Here is a 23,227-nt window from a genome sequence, read left to right as displayed (position 1 = left end):
GGGGTCATCAATAGTGCTATCTCAGTAAGCAACACTTACTGAGCAATCACCTGTTCACTGATGCTCAGTTTGTGGTCTGCCAGGATCACTCAGCTCCTGACCTCATTACAGCTTTGGTTCAAACATGGTCAAAAGAGCAGGATGGCAGAGTTGAGGTTAGAGTGATGACCCTTGACATCAATGCAGCATTACATCGCGTATGGCATCAAAACCTTGCAGAAGAGTCAATGGGAATCGGGGAAAACTCTCCGATGGCTGGAGTCATAGTTTTTTAAAAATTTAGAGTGCCCGATTCATTTCTTCCAATTAAGGGACAATTTAGCGTGGCCAATTCACCTAGCCTGCACATCTTTGGATTGTGGGGGTGAAATGCACGCAAACATGGGAGAATGTGCAAACTCCACACGGACAGTGATCCAGAGCCGGGATCGAACCTGGGACCTCGGCGCCGTGAGGCGGCAGTGCTAACCACTGCACACTGCACCACCGTGCTGCCCATTGAAGTCATAGTTAGCACAAAGGAAGATGGTTGAGATTGTTGGAGGCCAATCATCTCAGTTCCAGGACATCGCTGCGTGAGTTCCTCCGGTTAGTGCCCTAGGCCCAACCATCTTCAACTGATTCATCAATGACATTGCTTCCATCTTGAGGTCAGAAGTTGGGATGTTTGCTGATGGTTCACGCAGCATCATTCATGAATCCTCAGATACTGAAACATTTCATGTCAAAATGCAGCAAGACCTGGATAATATCCAGACTTGGACTAACAAGTGGCAAGTAACATTTGTGCCACACAAGTGTCCGGCAGTGACCATCTCCAACAAGTAAGTAAAGTAAAGTTGCCATAGTTCCAGATAACCATAGGCTGCTTTCCCCTTAGAGAGGGAGAGCTGACTGGTGGTGATTTAACCTGAGGATTACCACACCTGAGGCGAGTGGCAGAGATGAGAAGGCAGGGCCTTCATGAATAACCTCAGCCGGTACAGGAAATGAGCCCGTGCTGTTAGTCTTGCTGTGCATCACAAACCAACTGAACTAAACCGGCCCCCCAGACAATGACCATCTCCAAGAAGAGAGGATGTAACCAACATCCTGAGAGGTTACCATTGACTAGAAACTGAATGGGGTTACATGGTGACGCAGTGTTTCGCACTGCTGCCTCACGGCACTGAGGACCTGGGTTCGATCTCGGCCCTGGGTTATTGTCTGTGTGGAGTTGGCACATTCTTCCCGTGTCTGCGTGAGTGTCACCCCCACAACCCAAAGATGTGCCGGGTAAGTGGATTGGCCATGCTAAATTGCCCCAAATAATTGGATACTCTAAATTTGAAAAATAAATAAATAAAAAGGTCAGGCACTGAACTGGACGAGCCATATAGTGGCAGCATCGTGTATCAATCTACAAGATGCACTGCAGGAACTCGCCAAGGCTCCTTAGACAGCACCTTCCAAGCCCATAATCACTACCCTCTAGAAGGATAAAGACAGCAGATACCTGGGAACACCACCAGCTGCAAGTTCCTCTCCATTTCACTCACCACCCCGACTTGGAAATATATCTCCGTTCCTTCACTGCCGCTGGGTCAAAATCCTGGAACTTCTTCCCTAACAGCACATGGACTACAGCAGTTCAAGAAGGCAACTCACCACCACCTTCTCAAGGGCAAGTAGGGATTGGTAATAAATGCTGGCCCTAGCGCGTGATGCCCACATCCCATGAATGAATAAAAAAAGGTTATCTGTCTGAAGATGCAGAAACTGTAAATCAGCAACAAGCTGCCGTGTGAAGGATAATATTCAGAAGCCTTGGGTCAGCTCCAGTTTGCATTGGACACTCATGCAGTTTTCATTATTATTTTCTGTCTTCCAAGGCGCGCCAGTTAATCATTATATCTGGTCACTTATTACATCATGATCACAGGATCATTATATCTGTTTGCTTCTCCCATTTAATCAGTTTGCCAGTTCTTACCTTTTTAAAAAATAAATTTAGAGTACCAAATTTTTGTTTTCAATTAAGGGGCAATTTAGCATGTCAAAAGATCTGTGTGGAGTTTGTACATTCCATGTCTGCGCGGGTTTCACCCCCACAACACAAAGATGTGCAGGGTAGGTGGATTGGCCACGCTAAATTGCCCCTTAAGGGGGAAAAAAAAATTGGGTACTCTAAATTTATATTTTAAAAAAAAGAAGATCGAGAGGAGACCTGATTAAGGTGTTCAAAATTATGAGGAACCTGGATGGAGTGAGGAGAAAGAAACTGTTCCCGTTGATGGAGGGGCCGAGATCCAGTGGGCACTTCCAGTGGGATTTAAGATGATTGGCAAAAGAAGCAACAATAACGTGAGGAAAATCTCTTTACGCAGAAAGTGGTTAGTATCTGGAATGCATTGATTGAAAGCGTGCTGGGGCTAGATTCAATCACGGCGCTCACGGTTTGGCCGTGATAAATTGCCGCTTAATGTCCAAAATGTCAAGTGGGCTTGCTGGGTTACAGGGATAGGGTGGGGGCATAGGTTCAAGTAAGGTGCTCTTTCCAAGGGCCGGTGCAGACTCGATAGGCTGAATAGCCTCCTTCTGCACTGTAAATGCTTTGATTCCTAAACAGTTTTTTTAATGTTTTACTTATAAATCTGGTGCCTGTAACTCACTGGAGCAGTCAAAGGTTAAAGACCTCAGGAAAATACACAGATTATTGGTTAATTCATTATTTTGGGGCTCTGGGGTCTGTGGGGCTGTAACTGACCGGGCACTCGCTCAGGGTGTCATAACAAGTGATATAACTCCAAGTCAGGATGGTGTGTAACATGGAGGGTAACCAGCAAATGGTGATGTACCCATGAAGCCTATTGCATTTGTTTGGCTTGGTACAATCACTGAATCCCCACTATCAACCTCTGGACTTTCCTATTGACCAGAAACTGAACTGGACTAACCATATAAAGACTGTGGACATAAGAGCATGCCAGTCACTGCCGAGAACCTGGGTTCGATCCCGGCCCCAGGTCAGTGTCCATATGGAGTTTGCACATTCTCCTCGTGTTTGAGTGGATCTCACCCCCACAACCCAAAGATGTGCAGGGTAGTTGGATTGGCCATGCTAATGTTATTTGTTTGTTTGTAAGTAAGTAAAGGCACAGGTCAGGAGTGTGATGGAATACTCCCACTTGCCTGGATGAATGCAAGTCCAATAATAGTCAGGAAGCTTGACCCCTAGTCACGGGTTGGAATGTGCTGTTAAAGGAGATTTGGGAAATTTCTGCATTGCATCTTGTAAATGTTATACACTTCAGCCATGACGTGCATGGGTGGTAGAAGGAATGAATGTTCAATGGTATCCAGTGTGCTCTTTAAACATGGTGCAGGTTCCATCATAAAGGATACCGTATCTCTCCATTGGTTCCTTTTTTTTCATCATCTGGACACCTCATTGCTCAGTAGTTATCAGGGTTGCAAAGGGATTTGTTTGGTGGGAGTCAGACTCTATGTCTTCTCCCGACTGCCATACTCTTGACTGGAGTAGTTTGGCTAAAGCTGCTTGGGGTGAGTTGGGGTCCATCTCATCATTCCGGATGAGGCTGAACGAATTGTCGTGGTGTCAGAATCGTGTGTCGAGGTTGGAGCTGCTAGGTTGTAATCCGTAATCATCGGGCGGTGGGTCTGGGTCAGGGGCTTTGATGTATGTGATTTTGAAGGGGTTTTGAAGGGGTCACTGAAATCATGCTCGGATTCGCTGCGAGTGGGACCTGGTGCAGGGGTATAATTATCACGTGGTGTGCTGTGGCTGTCGTCATTGCTGTCGCTATCACTGTCGCTGTCGCCGCTGGTTGAAGGAAAGGAGAGGCGGAGTTGTGCCTCTGAGGGTGGAGTTGAAGTTGTGTCTGAGGACGGGCTGGACTGGCTGGGGGAGGGTAGGAATGCGTCACCTGTGGGCGGAGTGTGCTCGTCTGCTGCTGCGAGCAAGATGTGGTGTGAATGGTTGTTCTACGAGCCATAAGCCTTAAGCTGGTTTATGTGAAACCACGCAGATTTGCCATTGGGATATGGGATCTTGTATACCGAGGGGCTGACTTTGTCCGAAATGGAGTACGGTCCAGAAAATTTGGGGGAAAGGAATGAACTGGGGTTGTATAGGGAAAGCATCACTTGCTGCCCTACTACAAACTCGGTGGCGTGTATCGTTTTATCGAAATAAGCTTTGCTTTGTTTACAGCTGCTGCGAGCTGGGCTGCCTTTATATTCTCAATAATCTGCTGTGCAGCATTTTCATGTGTGAGGGCGGTGACTGCGGGGCTGGCCAAATCCAGTCCTAATAAATACTGTCCCTTTCATGGGGCATCCGGTCATGAGGGTGTGGGGGGGGGGGTGTATCCTGTGGACGTGGATACCGTGTTTCTTAGGAACATTAAAGCAAATGGGAGAACTGAATCCCAGGTGCTGTTGTTTTGTTGGACCATTTTCCTGAGGATGGCTTTTAAAGTCTTATTCATCCTCTCTACAATGCCGCTTGACTGCTGGTGGTATGCTATGTGAAATTTTTGCCTGATTCAGAAAATTGTGAGGACTTTTTCATTACTCATCCTGTAAAATGGGAGCCTTGATTGGACTCCATACTGCGTGGGAGGCCCCATCTTGTAAAGATGTTCTGTGTTAGTATTTTAGCTGTTGTCTTGGCTGTATTCGTTCTCGATGGAAAGGCTTTCACCCATTTTTTGAAGGTGTCGATGACCACCAACACATACTTCTAACCATTTCTGCAGGGGGGTAGGGGTCCTATGTAGTCTATCTGCAAATTCGTCCAGGGGCCATTAACAGGGCAGGTGTGACTAAACTGAGCCTTTCTTGCATATCTGTCCGGATTGTTCTGGGCACAGATCAAGCAATTTTCAATGTAGTGAGTAACATCAGCTTTTAAATCAGGCCACCAGCAGAGCAGTCTGAGGTGGGCTAGGGTGGGTTCAATGCCTTGGTGTCCATGATTGTCATGGAACTGACAAATAATCTGGTTCCTGTCCTGGCTGGGAACGATATAAACGCCTTCTTTTAAAATCACACCATCGTGTGTGGTGATTGCGTTTTTAAACTTGTCATACGGGCTGGGAAGGTTCCTTTTAAAACTTCCCTGAGTTTTTCATCTTCCTTCTGTGCCTTTGCTAGATCCTGAATGTTGGTCTGTGAGACCTGAACCGCGTGTACTGGGGTGCTCCCGGGGGGGGGGTTCCAAAAGTAACCATGCCTGGAACCTGCCTTCGCTAGAGCGTCTGCTTTAACGTTACCGGGGGGTGGGGGAAGAACGGTGATGACTGCGAACCTTAATTATGCCGTATTTCCTATTTTTGGCTGTCACTAGGATATGTCGGAGTAATGGGGCGGAGGGTAGGGGCTTTCCGTCTGCGGAAACAAATCCTCTAGTTTCCCACAGGGGTAGGAATTCCGTTAAACTATTACAGACATATAAGCTGTCCGAATAGATGTCTGCTGGGGTCAGAAACGAGTCAGGGTGGTCCACAATGTAAGCTATGGCTGCCAGTTCAGCTGCCTGCGAGCCTCGATGTCCTGGCAACTTTCGTGAAATCTCTTCAAGGGCGCGTCCCTGCGCGTACTCTACATAAATGCCGCAACAGGTAATACTCTTTCCATTCAAAACTGGTAAGGAGCCATCCACATAAATTTTCAGGGGTGCGCACGTGTCTGGGCTGGGGTCTCTGGGGTGTATTACCTGTTTTCCTGGGAGCTGACTTAGGTATAAATGGACCTGTGTTATGTTTTGTGGTGATGATCTCACACTCATGTGGGGTACCTGTATATTGCAAATTATCGGCTAGGAAGGTGTGGGTCTTGGTCCTTTTGACTGTAATATCCCGTCCCTGTAAAAGGGTCCAACGGGCTGCGCGGATTTGGCTGACTGTGCCATCTTTAAGTCGACCGTCTAATAATAGCTGTGTTGGGGTGTGTTCTGTGAGGATGGCGATGGGGTTCAGTCCTGTAATGTAGGCAAAGTACTGTACTGCCCAAAAAACTGCGAGCAGGTGCCTTTCGCAGGCAGAAAATCCTTGCTCGACAGGATCTAACACACGTGAGGCGTATGCCATGGGGCCTAATTGGTCATGGCGTTCCTGGAGGAGTACGGCCGAAAGGGTTCGGTCGGTGCTTGCAACTTCAATTGCGTACGGGGAAAGTGGATCTGGGACCTGTAATGCGGGGGCTGTGCTGAGGGCTCTTTTTAAAGCATCCACGGCATCCGTGTGCTGTGGAAGCCATTCCCAAGGTGCCTGCTTCTTGAGAAGTTCAGATAGGGGCGCTGATTTGTGGCGAAACCGTCGATATGGTTTCTGCAGTAGCAAACCAGTCCTAAAAATGACCGGAGGGCTGAGACATTGTGGGGAAGGGGCAATTTGACGATTGAGTCAATTCTCCTTTGCTCGATCTCGCGTTTACCATGTGTGATTACTGTACCCAAATAAATCACTTTTTCCTGCAAAATCTGGCCTTCTTGGGGTTGACTTTACATCCAATTTCTTTTAGGAGTTCGGCGAGAAGCGAAATGTGCTCTCCCATTTTGTCTGTCTGTAGTAGCAAGTTATCTACACACTGGACCAGACAATCGGGGCGGGAAAACTTTGCTAGTCCATTTGCCAGCTGTCGGTGGAAAATGGAGGGGGAGTTGTGGAAGCCTTGTGGAAGGCACGTCCACGTATATTGTTGTCCCTGGAATGTAAAGGCAAATTTGTACTGGCACGCTTTATCCAATGGAATGGACCAAAAGCATTTGCTAATGTCCAAAACCGAAAAAGAAATTTGACTAGAGTCCCTGTTTGAGCATGGTCTCGGGACTCGTGGAGAAGGTGGGGGCTGCTACCGGGGTTACTTTGTTCAGTTCCCGGGAATCAATGGTCAGTCGCCATGATCCATCGGGTTTCCTGACGGGCCAAATCGGTGCGTTGTTTGTGGAGGCTACTGATCTGAGTGTGCCTTGATCCAACAAACTATTACTTTGAAGATTTCTCCCTCTGCCTCTTGGGGAAAACCATACTGCTTTTGGGGTCTGGGGTCGGGACCTGTAATATTTACCAAGCCAGCTATTTTGCCACAGCTTGTGCTGTGCAAATGCTGCTTGTGTTGCTGCAGGGCTTCCCTAACCTGTTTGTCCTGACTAATGGCTCGAGAGTCGAACTAGAAGTCTCCTACTGAGCTAATCCTGTTTTCATAGTCTCCAACTGTGAGCGTGGCGGGGGCTCGTGCTGCCTTTGCCATTCTCCAAACACATTTATTAACTGGATCAAAAGAGAGGTTGTGGGAGCTCATAATATCGATTCCTAGCATGTGTTCAGCTGTCTGGGGTAGATCGACCAAAACTACAGGGTGTTTAGTTGTAATGTTCCCTATTTGTATCGCTACAGGGGCTGTGATGTGTCCTTATTGTAAATGGCCTGTAAAGCCGCTGAGGGTGATGGTGTCTGTTGTGGGCCACGTGTCTCGCTGAAACATCGTGGAAGAATTGAGTGTGGTGCGGGACCCTCCTGTGTCCCAAAGAAATTCTACGAGGTGTCCCCGGACTTTGCCTGCTACGACCGGTCTACCGGACTTGTCCCAAAGGGTGTCGCAGACCCAAGTTGGGGAGCCCGAAGACCGTCAGTCGGTGCGTTTCATGTCTATGTTCTCTGAACGGGCGCTAACGCTATGGATTGGCTTTGCCCTATTCTTATTTAGGGTGCCTGTCTGTTGGTTTCTCTGCTGCTTTTGGGGCGCATTGCACTCTCGTGCAAAGTGTCCTAATTGTCCACAGTTGTAACTTTCCTCGGGTTTTGGCTGTGGTGGGCTGTTCCTGCCCTCATTTACCCATGCGGGGTTCTGGTGCGCTTTTACCGGATTCATATCTGCCTACTCTTCCTCGGGTTTTGCAAATGCAGTTTTGCCTTGGACGGATTGTTCCCAAGAGCGGGACAATCTCTTCAAAACCCATTTCTCGTTGTGGGCCTCGTCTGAGGGGTCGTAATTTGCGCAAGCTCTCTGTCTTGCGTCTGTCGCATGAGAGACTAGGATTCAAGTCCATTTGGCCATATTATCTGCGGACAAATGGGCGCGGGCTAATTCTCCGAAAACTGCTGTAAAATGCATCCACAAGCGTCCAGCAAACGCTGTGGGGTGCTCTGTCTTCTTTTGCCTACACTTATTTAGGCCTTCTACGGGGTCTCCTCTGTTATAGCCAATCGCATCTAGGATCGCTGTGTGCGTCTCTTGGAGTATGCCTCCTCCTACATTCTGTGGGTTGGGAAGGGCTGCCACGACTGAAGGGTCGCGGCTTAAAACTGTGAGCTTCACTTCCTCCTTTTCGTCCAGGCCATACATGGTAGCCTGCTGTTTAACTCTAGCGAAAAACTGGTGGGGGTCTGATGTGGGAAAGAACGGTGTAATTTTTCCACACGCATCCCGTAATTGGGTCACGGTTAACGGGGTTGTATACAGGAAATCTGTGTTTCCTTCTGCTGCGGCCCTGCGGTGTGTGGTTACAGGTTCATGGGGATGTGTTCTACCTGTTCAGTCAGGGGTTGGGGTGCTTTCCTATTTTGGGGTTTTTCTTGCGTACATGATCCCATGTACGTATCTGTGGGCAGTCTCATTTAACTCCTGCCAATCGGGGCCGTTTTCCTGGTCTAATTGGGGTCCAAACGTACTTTGAAACCCATTCTGGACAGAAAGCAGAGATTGCAATTCTGCAATTTACTTCCGGCACTTTGCGTGATCTACTGAGCTCTGCCTTTGTTCCGTTGTGGAAGTGTGGAGCGCTCGTAGGGCTGCTTTCAAATCATTGCACTGTTTCTGCAATTTCTCTACCTGTTGCTCGGTTTCTTGTCTTACCAAAACCACACGTTGCATGTCCTGGTAGGCCATATCATATTGGGTTTGAAAACTACTCAAATGGGCGAGACAAGACTGGTATGCCTCGTGGCATCATCCACCTCTCTGTCCCTCGCTGCTAACTGTTCTCTCAAATCTTTATTCTCTTTCTCAAACTCGCTCACATCTCCCTCACTATTTCTGTCTCTCTCCTCTATCTCTCTACGGAGCGTCCTAACGACCTCCCCTGTGCCTTGCAATTGTGCCAAGCAGGACATGATTGCCATCGGCTTGTGAGCTTTCCCTAAGCTCTTCTTGTGGATCTCTGACAGGTTCTCCCACGAAGATTGTCCTATACTCCCGGGACCTGTTTCATCATTCGGGCAGAATTCACTCCAGTCCCTTTGAGGTACTTTCTGATTTCCTCTTCCCATACGGGACACTGTCCTACTCTACTGGTCGCTGCGACCTCGAATTCCTGGGGGTTCATAAGGCGTTCCATTGCCTTCATTGCCATTTTCTCTATCTGGGTTCTCTACTGAATTTGGAACAGGAGGTGATAAAGTGGTGATGTAAACACGGGTCCGGCTTACGCTAATTTCCGGCCTACAAAACTCCCGACAGTTTTACGCAACAAAATCTCTCAGGTTTACCTTCTATCCCTGTTAGTACGCATGCATTAACACACTTCCGAATCTCGGAGGTGTGGTATTATAGGTATTACGGTACCAGATAGGCTGAAGCACCATTGGTGGAAACTGTATGCTTTCTATTGGTTAGGATGTATGGTAGCTCCGCCCTGCTAGGCGGGGTATAAGAACCTGTGCCGCCCCAGCAGCCTTCATTCTGTACCTGAGCTGCTGGGGGAAACATCTAGCTTATTAAAGCCTTCAGTTGGACTACAACCTCGCTTTAGTGGTCATTGATCGTGCATCAATTTAATAAGCTAGTTTTTTTAAGAAGAAGGGATGGAGCTCCGAATCAAGCCGGAGTGTCTGCAACTTAGCCCCCACGCGGCAAACTCAGCGGCAATCTTTAAGCCCTGGCTGGCTTGCTTCAAAGGGTATCTCGGGACGGCCAAAAACACACCCACGGGAGAGCAGAAACTGCAAGTCCTGCACTCAAGGATGAGCCCGGAGATTTACACCCTCATTGAGGAAGCGGAAGACTTCGATGCAGCAATAGAGCTGCTAAAAGGACACTATATTCGCCCGGTGAACCAGGTCTACGCCCGGCACCTGCTTGCAACAAGGCGACAAACCCCTGGGAATCGCTGGAAGAATTCCACCGTGCACTCCTGGTGTTGGGAAGAAGCTGCAGCTGCCCGCAAGTTTCGGCGAGCGAACACACGGAACTCTTAGTCCGAGACGCTTTCGTGGCAGGTATGCTATCCTCACAAATCCGCCAGCGACTGTTAGAAAAAGACACTCTGGGTCTCAGGGAGGCACGGGCCCTTGCAGGCTCCCTGGACGTGGCCTCCAGGAACGCCCGCGCTTACGTTCCCGACCACACGGCAGCCCCCTGGGCAGCGGGAACCCCTCCGTGGCCGACCCTGAGACTTCCCCCATCCCCCCACAGGCCTGCACTGCAAGGCAGCCTGGCAACCCCGGGGAGCACCGCTGCTACTTTTGCGAGCATGCCAAGCACCCCCGCCAGCGCTGCCCGGCCCGTGCATCCATCTGCAAGGGATGCGGCAAAAAGGGCCACTTTGTGGGGGTATGTCTGGCCCGTGGGGTTGCCGTGGTCTCCGGCGGCGAATGCGGACCGCAACCACAAACTTTTCCACAGTCCCCGTGCGGCCAGCTGTCGCCACCATCTTCATGTTCCAGGGCCACGTGCGGACCCCGGGCGCCGCCATCTTGTTCCGCGGACGCCACGTTGGAGGGATGGGCGCCGCCATCTTGTGCACCCCCAGCCATGTGCGACCAATGGGAGCCGCCATCTTGGATGAACTCCCAGGACCCCAGTTCGGCTGACCACGCACTGCCTGAAGAGAACTCTCAACTGCTGCGATTAGCCTCGGTGACCCTGGATCAGTCTCGGCCTCGAACACTCTCAACTGCTACAACGACCGTATTCATCAACGGGCACGAGACGTCCAGCATAATCGACTCTGGGAGCACGGAGAGCTTCATACACCCTGACACGGTAAGGCGCTGTTCTCTCATCCACCCCGTTAATCAAAAAATCTCCCTGGCCTCCGGTTCACACTCAGTGGAGATAAAGGGGTTTTGTGTAGCAAATCTCACAGTCCAGGGAAGGGAGTTTAAAAATTTCCGTCTCTACGTCCTTCCCCACCTCTGCGCGGCTACACTCCTGGGTTTAGACTTCCAGTGTAATCTCCAAAGTCTAACGTTCAAATTCGGCAGCCCTATACTCCCCCTTACTGTCTGCGGCCTCGCGACCCTTAAGGTCGACCCGCCTTCCCTGTTTACGAATCTCACCCCGGATTGCAAACCCGTCGCCACCAGGAGCAGACACAACAGTGCCCAGGACCGGATCTTTATTAGGTCAGAGGTCCAAAGGCTACTGAGGGAAGGGGTCATTGAAGCCAGTAACAGCCGCTGGAGAGCTCAAGTAGTGGTGGTAAATACCAGGGAGAAGCATAGGATGGTCATCGACTACAGTCAGACCATCAACAGGTTTACGCAGCTGGACGCGTAACCTCTCCCCCGTATATCCGACCTGGTAAACAGGATTGCGCATTATAAGGTCTTCTCCACGGTGCATCTCAAGTCCGCCTACCACCAGCTCCCCATCCGCACTAGTGACCGCAAATACACTGCCTTCGCGGCAGATGGGCGGCTCTATCACTTCTTAAGGGTTCCCTTTGGTGTCACTAACGGGGTCTCGGTCTTCCAACGAGAGATGGACCGAATGGTTGACCGGTACGGTTTCCGGGCAACATTCCCGTATCTCGATAATGTCACCATCTGCGGCCATGACCAGCAAGACCACGACACCAACCTCCGAAAATTTCTTAAGACCGCAAAAATCCTTAACCTTACATACAACAAGGATAAATGCGTGTTTAGTACCGACCGCCGTCGCCGGGTCGCAAGATCCCGCCAGCATAAACGGCCAGAAAATCCCACCCATTAACTTTACTTCAGAGCTATTTCATTGTGGCTGTAAAGCATTTTCATATCCCCAGAGGGCAGGAAGGTGATAGAAATGCGAGTTCTTTCTCTTTAACAGGTCTGTTCCAATTCCAGTCTCTATTCCTTTAACTTCAGACTTCCTGGAAATTGTCTTAATTTCTCTAGGTTCCTTAACTACCTGTTCGTTAGATTTATGGCATTTGTTTTATTTCCCCATATTCCATTGCATGACTTTTCTTCTGGCAAAGCTGTGAGAGATGTTCCTTCTCACATTGCTAAGCTTCTTCCACTCTGGCTTCCAATTAAAACTAAACTTAAAAAGGTATTTTCACTTAAAGTGGCCCCTGGCTTTTAAGCAATATCTCACTCTTTCCCCAAGCTCATATCTACTGTACATGTCGTAAATTCTCTCTCAGATCAATAGAAACATCGCTTCTCGGCCTTTTGTCTAAGATCAAGCGTGAGATCAGGTGTAACGCCTATTATTGTCAGCTTGGATCTGGTATGTCTCTCCTGTGGGGACCATGAATTGGATTCAATTTGAATTTGAATTGATTTTTGGACCAAAAAAGGAGTTGGATTAGGGGTTTGCCTCTGCCCACTCTGTGTTTGGGCTTTGTAATTCTGAGAAAGGAATAATGTTTTTTGTAAAATGAAACAGTTTCAACTGAAACCAAAAAAACCCACATTGGCTAACATCTTTGTCTAACATGAATCTAACTAGAGTCGTACCCTTTCCTACACGAAAATACTGAGTTAAACCAACTGAAATCCATACCTTGGGCACGATTCTCCGCTGCCGCGCCAGTTGGGAGAATCTCCTGGCTCGCCATTTTTCCCCGCGACGCCGGTCCGATGCCCTCCCTCGATTCACCCAAGCGGCGAGAACGGCCCCGTCGAGTTCTGCGTGGCGCAGGCCGGAGAATAACCCGGACACCCAAAATGGCGATTCTCCGCTACACCCGCTATTCTCCGGCCCGGAGGGCCGAGCGGCCTGCCCAAAACGACGGCTTCCCGCCGGCACCATCCACACCTGGTCGCTGCTGGCAGGAACAGCGTGGGAACGCTGGGGGGGTGAGGGGGGTTCTTTCACCGGGATAGGACTCAAAAGGGGTCTGGCCCGCGATCGGTGCCCACCGATCAGCAGGCCGGCCTCTCTGAAGGAGGACCTCCTTTCCTCCGCGCCCCGCAAGATCCATCCAACATCTTCTTGCGGGGTGGCCTCGGGGAGGGCGGCAACCACGCACGCGCAGGTTGGCGCCGGCTGGCACCGGCCAACCCGCGCATGCGCGGGTGACGCCAGTTACGTGGCGCCGACCGCGTCATTTAAGCGGCGTCGCTTTTACGCGGCGCGAATGCCCGGCGTGCGCTGACGACGCTGCTTTCGCGACACGCCCCCTGAGTTTCCCGCGGCCCAGATCCTAGCCCATTTCCGGGCCCTGAATCGGTCGAGATCGGGGCCGTTTCGCGCTGTCGTGAACCTCGACGGTGTGGGCACTTAGTCGCGGAAGCGGAGAATGAAAAAATGAAATGAAATGAATGAAAATCGCTTATTGTCATAAGTAGGCTTCAAATGAAGTTACTGTGAAAAGCCCCTAGTCGCCAAATTCCGGCGCCTGTTCGGGGAGGCTGTTACGGGAATCGAACCATGCTGCTGGTCTGCCTTGGTTTGCTTCCAAAGCCAGCGATTTAGCCCTGTGCTAAACAGCCCCTTATTTCTAATATTTAACAAAACAAACCATATATCACTTATAACTATTTTTGCTTCTTTTTCCTACTTTTCCTGATGGGTGAGACAATGGAAATAAATGACAACTCCTCGGATGTGGGCTGAAATGCAAATGCATCTTTGGTACCACCAATACCTGCTAAAGCTGACACTTAAAAGGGAGTTGACAAATGTAATTGTAAAATACAATCAGCATTAATACTCATTTGTGTCTTAAATACATTTTAGAAAAGCCAGCAGAATTTATGTTATTAAACCTGCAAATGTTGGAAATTCACAGTGTATCAGCAAGATCCAACAGAATGAGTGGGGGAAGCTTCACATTATAATGTGCCAAAGTACACTGCAGCAAATAACTCAGTTACAAAGGTAACCAGCAACTCAGGTGCTTATTCCTTATGTGTGAATCTACTCAACGAACATCATGAGAGCAACCGAGTGCAGATTGAGCTTGCAGTCAACTGAGATCCACGACAGATGTGTACACACTGAAATTAACTACATAGCCCAAACTGTCTCCCTCTGGGAGTGGCAGAGGTTAACAATTGACCTTCCACACCAACAGCATCCTCGACCTTCTCCCACATCCAATTTGCAGCTGGGAAATATTTGTGTACAGTGATGTCAATGCAAAGCGGTGTCAGACATGTCTACGCAGCATCTTTGTAGTGACATAACCAATGTTCACCCGAAGGTGAAGCGAATCATTAGGAAACGGTTTGTCAAGCCTCAAGATCCAAAACAAATCCACACCTTGGCAGAGTGGGCAACCTTTGAGGATTGAGAGATATTAGAACAGGACTGTTTGGAAGAGTTCTGCGTAAAAGATGAACAAGTGAAGATACAGCACAGCATCTACCATGCCTTTTTTTTAAATTTAGAGTACCCAATTATTATTATTTTTTCCAATTAAGGGGCAATTTAGCATGGCCAATCCACCTAACCTAAACATCTTTGGGTTGTGGGGGGTGAAACCCATGCAGACACAGGGAGAATGTGCAAACTCCACACAGACAGTGTCCCAGGGCCGGGATTTGAACTAGCGTCCTCAGCGATGCAGTACCAGTGCTAACCACTGCACCACCTGCCGCCCTAGCATCTACCATGCCTGATTTATACCCAAATTGGTCTGTAGTTTATCAAGATCTCAGCTTCGGACAGAGCAATGAGATGAGGAAGTCAAGTGGTAGCCAAGGTTTCCCTTGGTACAATCCAGTAACGTTCAACCCCCTGCTCCCCACAGAAAGGTTTTGGCTTGCAGGCATGCTCAAACTCATCCCTCCAGGGTGTGACAAGCCTGCTCACACTGACCAACGAGACGCGCACACGCGAAAAACCTCAACTCGGCAAACCTGGCGAGAGGCAACACTCCAAGTCAGGGGCAACAACTCTTTTTAAAAATAAATTTAGAGTACCCAATTCATTTTTTTTCCAATTAAGGGGCAATTTAGCGTGGCCAATCCAACTACCCTGCACATCTTTGGGTTGTGGGGGCGAAACTCACGTAAACACGGGGAGAATGTGCAAACTCCACACGGACAGTGACCCAGGGCCGGGATTGAACCTGGGGCCTCGGCACCGTGAGGCAGCAATGCTAACCACTGCGCCACCGTGTTGCCCCAGAGCCTACAACTCTAAGGGAGCAGGAAAATAAATATTGGGTACTCTAAATTTATTTTCAAAAAAAAGAAATACATGCTCCAGCAAAGTGTCATGAAAGCCAGTGATCTGCATGATTTAGAAATCTGTGAGCATTGTAACATTTAAGGTACAGGATGTTCCAATGCTTCTTACATTGGTTCCTGCCCACTGACATGGTGGGATCTTCTGGGAGTGTTTTGATATGTCCCCAGATGAGTTTAAGGATCAGTGACCTTCTTGAGGCAGATTGAGAAGCCAACAAGGGTCACAAGATGTGGTAAACCACAGTATTGCATTGTCTGGCATTGTATTTTATTGTGCATTCCTGGGCTTGTCCCGGCTGGCTCCGCCAGTGGCTCCTCCCCTCGGGCTTATGTATAAAGGTGGCAAGTCTCCGCCTCCGACCCAGTTCGGGTCCAGAGGCAGGAGGCTTGCTGTTTAGTGTATTAAAGCCTCAGTTACGTTCCTCACTCGTCGCGTGTTATTGATGGTGTATCAATTTAATACACTAAACTCCGAAAGATTAACTCATAACTCAAGCCTGATCGCTTGGAGCTGGACCCACAGGCAGCCGACGCCTCAGAAATGTTTGAACACTGGCTAAGCTGCTTCGAAGCGCACCTCACATCCTTCGCCGGAGACTTCACAGACCTCCAGAAGAAGCAGATCCTCCACGCACGGGTGATCCCAAGAGTCTTTCTCCTCATCAGGGACGCCCCCTCTAACGCGGAGGCAATAACGCTGCTAAAAGGACAATACGTGAAATCCGTTATCGAGGTGTATGCTAGGCACCTCCTCGCCACGAGACGGCAATGCCCTGGGGAATCACTTGCAGAATTCCTGCATGCCTTGCGCATACTCTGCCGGAACTGTGACTGCCGGGCGATATCGGCTACCCAGCACGCGGAGCTGCTGATCAGGGACACTTATGTCGCGGGCATGAACTCTTAACTATATCGCCAGCGACTACTAGAAGGGGGGACACACGGCCTCCCAGAGACCGTACAACTCTCGACTCCGGAAGCACAGACAGCTTGAGACACCCAGATACGGTAAGGCGCTGCTCCATCCCAATCCTACCCGCAACCCAGAAAATCTCCCTGGCTTCCGGGTCCCACGCAGTAGAAATCCGGGGGTACTGTGTCGCGACCCTTACTGTACAAGGCGTAGAGTACACTAACTTGAAGCTCTACGTGCTCCCCCATCTCTGCGCTGCCTTCTTACTGGGGCTCGACTTCCAGTGCCATCTCCAGACCCTTACCTTAAAGTTCGGCGGACCCCTGCCCCCTTCACCGTCTGTAGCCTCGCGACCCTTAAGGTCGCACCAACCTCCCTCTTGGCAAACCTCACCCCGGACTGCAAGCCCGTCGATACCAGAAGCAGACGCTACAGTGCCCAGGACAGGGCCTTCATCAGGTCGGAGGTCGAGCGACTCCTGCGAGAGGGGATCATTGAGGCTAGTAACAGCCCCTGGAGAGCCCAAGTGGTGGTCATCAAGACTGGCGAGAAGCACCAGATGGTCATCGATTACAGCCATTAACCGGTACACGCAGCTCGATGCGTACCCCCTCCCCTGCATATCTGACATGGTCAACCAGATTGCGCACTATCGAGTCTTCTCCACAGTCGACTTGAAGTCCGTGTACCACCAGCTCCCTATCCGCCCGAAGGACCGCCAATACACTGCCTTAGAGGCAGATGGCTGCCTCACCACTTCCTCAGGGTCCCCTTCGGCGTAACCAACGGGGTCTCGGTCTTCCAAAGAGAAATGGACCGAATGGTTGACCAGTACGGTTTGCGGGCCACATTCCCGTACTTGGACAATGTCACCATCTGCGGCCATGACCAGCAGGACCATGACGAGAACCTCCGGCGCTTCCTCCACACCGCTAAACTCCTGAACCTAACCTATAATAGAGAAAAATGCGTCTTCCACACAACCCGCCTAGCCATCCTCGGCTACGTTGTGGAACACAGAGTCCTAGGGCTCGACCCTGATCGCATGCGTGTTTGGAACTCCCCCTCCCCCACTACCCCAAGGCCCTGAAGAGATGCCTGGGGTTCTTCTCTTACAATGCCCAGTGGGTCCCCAACTATGCGGACAAGGCCCGTCCACTGATCACATCCACCATTTTTCCCCTGACGGCTGAGGCCCGACTGGTCTTCAACCGCATCAAGGCAGATATTGCCGAAGCCGCAATGCACACTGTGGACGAGTCCATCCCATGTCAGGTGGAGAGAAATGCGTCGGACTTTGCTCTGGCCGCTACACTCAACCAGGCGGGCAGGCCCGTGTCTTTCTTCTCCCGTACCCTCCATGCCTCTGAAATTCAACACTCCTCCGTCGAAAAGGAAGCCCAAGCCATCATGGAAGCTGGGAGACATTGGAGGCATTATCTGGCCGGCAGGCGATTCACTCTCCTCACTGACCAACGGTCGGTTGCCTTCATGTTTAACAATACACAGCGGGGCTAGATTAAGAATGACAAGATTCTGAGGTGGAGGATCGAGCTCTCCACCTACAGCTCTTATATCTTGTAACGACCCGGGAAGCTCAATGAGCCCCCAGATGTCCTATCCCGCGGTACATGTGCCAGCGCACAGGCAGACCGACTTCGGACCCTCCACAACGACCTCTGTCACCCGGGGGTCACCCATTTTTTTCACTTCATCAAGGCCTGCAACCTGCCTTACTTCATCGAGGAGGTCAGGTCCGTGACCAGGGAATGCCAGGTCTGCGTGGAGTGCAAACCGCACTTCTATCGGTCAGACAGAGCACACCTGGTAAAGGCCTCCCGCCCCTTTGAGCGCCTCAGCATCAACCTCAAAGGGGCCCTCCCCTCCACTGACCATAATGTGTACTTCCTCAACATCGTTGATGAGTACTCAAGATTCCCCTTCACCATCCCCTGCCCTGACATAACCTCTACCTCCGTCATCAAGGCTCTGCACAGTCTTTTCACCCTGTTCGGGTTTCCCGCCTACATTCACAGTGATCGGGGCTCCTCCTTTATGAGCGACGAGTTGCGTCAGTTCCTGCTCAGCAAAGGCATCGCCTCCAGCAGGACGACCAGCTATAACCCCCGGGGAAACGGACACGTGGAGAGGGAGAATGCGACGGTCTGGAAGACCGTCCTTCTGGCCCTACGGTCTAGAAGTCTCCCAGTCTCCTGCTGGCAGGAGGTCCTCTCCAACACGCTCCACTCCATCCGGTCGCTCCTGTGTACAGCCACCAACGAGATTCCCCATGAACGTATGTTTGCCTTCCCCAGGAAATCCACCTCCGGAGTCTCGCTTCCGTCCTGGCTGACAGTCCCAGGGCCCGTCCTCCTCCGGAAGCATGCGAGGAGCCATGAAACCGTCTCCCTCACCGAGAAGGTCCTGCTCCTCCATGAAAATCCACAATATGCCTACTGGACACACCAGGACGGGTGGCAGGACACGATCTCCCTTCGGGATTTGGCACCTGCAGGTTCCCCAGCGACCATCGCCACCACCCCCAGCCCTACACCGTCTTCCCCCACCCTTGCCCACCTCCCTCATGAACTAACACCCGCAGGCCCACCGCAACAAGTACCACCACCTCTGCCCATACAGCACCCTCCCCCTTCGCCAACTCAACATCTGGGTGAAGAAGAAGACAACACGCTCCCGGACGCACAGGTCTCGGCACCGGTGCCCACACCACAGCCGGGACAGAGGCGATCACGGCGGAAGGTCAAGGCCCTCCGACAAACTTGAACTTTAAGACGATTTCACCCCCACCGGACCTTTTTATAAACAGGGGGTGAATGTGGTAAACCACGGTATTGCATTGTATGGAATTGTATTGTATTGTGCATGCCTGGACTTGTCCAGGCTGACTCCGTCTGTGGCTCCTCCCCTCGGTCTTATGTATAAAGGTGGCAAGTCTCCGCCTCTGACCCAGTTCGGGTCCAGAGGCAGGAGGCTTGCTGTTTAGTGTATTAAAGCCTCAGTTACGTTCTTCACTCGTCGTGTGTTATTGAAGGTGTATCACAAGACAAAAAGGGTCAGAAACAAGTCCCAGTTAAGTTTTTTAAAATAGATTTAGAGTGCCCAATTATTTTTTTCCAATTAAGGGGTAATTTAGTGTGGCCAATCCACCTAACCTACACATCTTTGGGTTGTGGGGGTGAAACCCACGCAGACATGGGGAGAATGTGGAAATTCCACACAGACAGTGACCGGGACCTTGATTGAACCCGGGTCCTTAGTGCCACAGGCAGCAGTGCTAACCACTGCACCACCATGCCGGCCCCAGGTCCCAGTTAAGTTAAACAACGAGCTGCAGGGCGCAGACTTTCAGTAAAGAGGGTGTTGGATGTACCCCTTTGGAGCAGTTGAATTCTGATTAGCACGACCATAGTTCTGAAAAACTGTGCTTGTAAGCTAAAGTTTGAGTGTACTCAAAAATCCAGGGAGAAAAAATCTCAAAGGGCAATATTAAAACCCTGTGAGGTGGTCCATTGTTAAAGCCGTCCGAGTGGGAGCGGCCTTTGGAGAGAATACCAAAGAGAGTTCTTCAAAGCTTTCTTAAAATAAATTTAGAGTACCCAATTCATTTTACCAATTAAGGGGCAATTTAGCGTGGCCAATCCACCAACCTGCACATCTTTGGGTTGTGGGGGCAAAACCCACGCAAACACGGGGAGAATGTGCAAACTCCACACGGACAGTGACCCAGAGCCGGGATCGAACCTGGGACCTCGGCGCCGTTAGACTGCAGAGATCTTCAAAGCTGAAGCTGAGAATCCCTCATGAGACAGAGTTTCAATGAGATTGTTTGACTTGGTGTTTCTGCTACCGGATTGGTTCTTGAGAAATACATGGACTCTATCTTGGTTGCATCTTTCATTTATTCTGTATTGTGGTGTATTTGACCACAGTTTGTCTGTTAATTCATATGCATCTCACACTCACCATGAATGTTCGAGTATAAAATAGATACTGTAAATTCTTTTTGGTTTCTGAATTTATATAACGTTTGTTTTTGTTGTTCCAAACCCATCATATATTGAGGCTTTATTCCAAAAGAAAATGTCTTGAATCTCAATCTGTATCTACTTTAAACACTAACTGGATTTCCCCCAATGTCCCCGGGTCAGGTCAGGGACCATAACAAAAGAAACGGAGCAACTGTCATCTACATGCATCTATGATATAGTAAAACTAATAGTGTGCTTTGAAAACAAGCACAGTTCTTCCAACAGGCAGGAGATAGAAAAGTCCGAGAACACGCACGAACAGACTCAAAAACAGCTTCTTCCCCGCTGTTACCAGACTTCTGAACAACCCTCTTATGGACTGACCTCATTAATACGACACCCCTATATGCTTCACCCGATTACGGTGTTATGTAGTTACATTGTGTACCTTGTTTTGCCCTATTATGTATTTTCTTTTCTTTCATGAACTTAATGATCTGTTGAGCTGCTCGCAGAAAAATACTTTTCACTGTACCTTGGTACACATGACAATAGACAAAGTACAAAATCCAACAAGGACAAGAATTTTAAAATCAAGGCATTGCCTGGCCGGGAACCAAGCTAGGTCAGCAAGGAAAAGGATGATGAGTGAACGGGACTTTTTGCAGGAGATCTTCGGACGAGCTCAAGTTTAAAGGGTGCAGGATGGGAGGCCAGCCAGGAAAGTACTAAATAGTCAAGTCTAGAGCTAATGGCATGGATGGCACAAATTTGTAAGATAAGTCCAATTAAAAGAACAATGAAATAAAATAGCCTTACCTCTACAGGTAAATTTGGTGCCTCCTTCTCCATTTTATCATATGACTTTGTAGCATTTGATTACAAGTTCAACACAAACCTCCCTCTGTATAATCCACAGCCAAGTTAAGTCTACAGTTGAACAGCCCAATGGGTCTACCCTGACCTGCACAGTTGCTGAAACTACTCCTCTACTCTTGCACATATTGTTACCAGATTTGCTTGTGTATTGGTCCCGACATTCTAGAGAAAGGGAATTAAAAAATCATGTATAAGCAATACGCTCTGCTACTTTTTAATTAATTGTATCAAGTCGCTCCTATCGGCAGACTTGTATTTAATTCATATGTTTTAAAACTCAAAAAAATACATTACAAGCTGGGAACATAATCTACATTTGCACAGTTGACTGTTTATTTACATTGTTCAGATGACCATAATATGGACATTTCACACACCCAGCCCTGAATATCAACTGGTGCTTGCTGTGAATCAAACTCCAGCACACACTTATGTATTCTTCACTCACAAGGGACGGGTATCCCACCACCAACACCCCACCCCTTCCTTTTTCGAGTATTCCTCCTTCCTCACACTCTGTATGGACCTCAGTCACACATTCTTCTCTGTTACAACCACGCTCTGATCCTGATGCAATCTGTGCCCCTGTATTACCACCACATCCAGTTACTGTGGCCAGCTCTGGCTTGGCCATACATGTCTCTGGGTCACGCAGTGATGCTGGAACACACTGACTTATGTCTTGTTATTCTTCTCATATTGAGCCTGTCTAAACTACAGCTTCAGTATGAATGGTTTCCTCTCGGTGAACACTCTCTGACACTCAGAGAGAGACAGTTTCCTTCCCCTCCCAATGTACTTTGGCTCGCATCGTACCTCGCTCTTAAACTCTTCTCGCTTCCCCCATCGTAACCATGGTGATGACAGCCGCTGGGTCTGCCGCTAGGCACACCGGGGATTGTTGTCCAAATGCGCCTGCGCCCCACTGCTCTGTGGCCATGTTGGTAAAGGAGCTCAAAGCCCAAAGATGAAAACGGGGCGGACGTGTTCGTAAACGGGAACGCTGCAACAGGTGACGGCAGACCGGTCATGTTGATAAAGGATAAAGTGCGCGTTGAAGACCCGGTGGCCATATTGGTAATGCGTACAGTGCTACGGGTGACGGTTCGGCAGCCATGTTGAATGAAGCGCAGGCGTAACGTCCTACAGGGGAATGACAGGAGCAGAAATGTTGATAAAGGACCGTCTGCTTTCAGTGCGGGAGAGGATGAGCGGGTGGCCATGTTCGTAATGGGACGCATGCGATACGCTACGTGCTACTTGCAGCCATGTTGGTAAAGGGCTAACGTTATCAAACCTGAATGCCAGCCCTGATCACTGAAAGCCTGTTTCTCTGTTTTTATTACAATCAACTGCTGGCAAAGAACCCCACTGTTCAATAAGTTATTTATTTATTGCAGTATTCCAACCCTGAAGCTCACAGTCGCAGGATTTATTTTTAATTTAGAGTACCCAATTCATTTTTATCCCAATTAAGGAGCAATTTAGCATGGCCAATCCACCTAGCTTGCACATCTTTGGGTTGTGGGGGCGAAACCCACGCAAACACGGGGAGAATGTGCAAACTCTACACGGACAGTGACCCAGAGCCGGGATCGAATCTGGGACCTCGGCGCTGTGAGGCCGCAGTGCTAACTCACTGAGCCACCGTGCTGCCCCACAGTCGCAGGATTAGGGATTGATCATTTAGGACTGAGAAAAGGAGGAATTACTTCACTCAAAGGGTTGGGAATCTTTGGAATGTTCCACCCCGGAAGGTTCTGGATGCTCCACGGTAGAATGGGAGGCAATCAATCGAGCATGAGGTTGCCAACCTTCAAGGATTGTCCTGGAGTGTCCAGGCTTGTCCTGGAGTGTCCAGGCATTGAAGATCAATCTCCAGGACACTATTGTGTGGGACCCTGGAAAAAAATGATCAGGATATTTTTTTTAATAGTCTTTGAACATTTGTATTTACCGGATATAAAAATATTCAAAATGGGGAGGGGAACGCTGTTTGGCTGGCACGTTGGCACAGTGGTTAACACTGTTCGCACAGGTGAAGGAGACACAGCCTGAGTGAGTGAGACACAGCCAGAGTGGGAATTGGAACT

At 49.6% G+C, this 23,227-nt stretch overlaps 1 protein-coding gene and 1 pseudogene across 2 annotated transcripts in view; one reads left to right on the top strand and one right to left on the bottom strand.

Moving 5' to 3' along the window:
• The window catches only part of fbxl9 (F-box and leucine rich repeat protein), a 46,626-nt gene extending 25,349 nt beyond the window's left edge, over positions 1–21,277 (bottom strand). For both annotated transcript variants that reach the window (XM_072518564.1, XM_072518565.1), the window contains exon 1: positions 21,075–21,277. In XM_072518564.1, the coding sequence (XP_072374665.1) occupies positions 21,075–21,107 (33 nt within the window). In that variant the 5' untranslated portion in view covers positions 21,108–21,277. The remainder of the gene's footprint in view (positions 1–21,074) is intronic.
• On the top strand, positions 12,368–12,583 carry LOC140385003 (U2 spliceosomal RNA; annotated as a pseudogene).
• Positions 21,278–23,227: the final 1,950 nt, after the last annotated feature.

Source organism: Scyliorhinus torazame, chromosome 10 (genome assembly GCF_047496885.1).
Source record: "Scyliorhinus torazame isolate Kashiwa2021f chromosome 10, sScyTor2.1, whole genome shotgun sequence".
NCBI classification, from domain to species: Eukaryota; Metazoa; Chordata; class Chondrichthyes; order Carcharhiniformes; family Scyliorhinidae; genus Scyliorhinus; species Scyliorhinus torazame.
The sequence above is the reverse complement of the archived record's forward strand: the minus strand, read 5'-3'. Positions and strand labels throughout refer to the sequence as shown.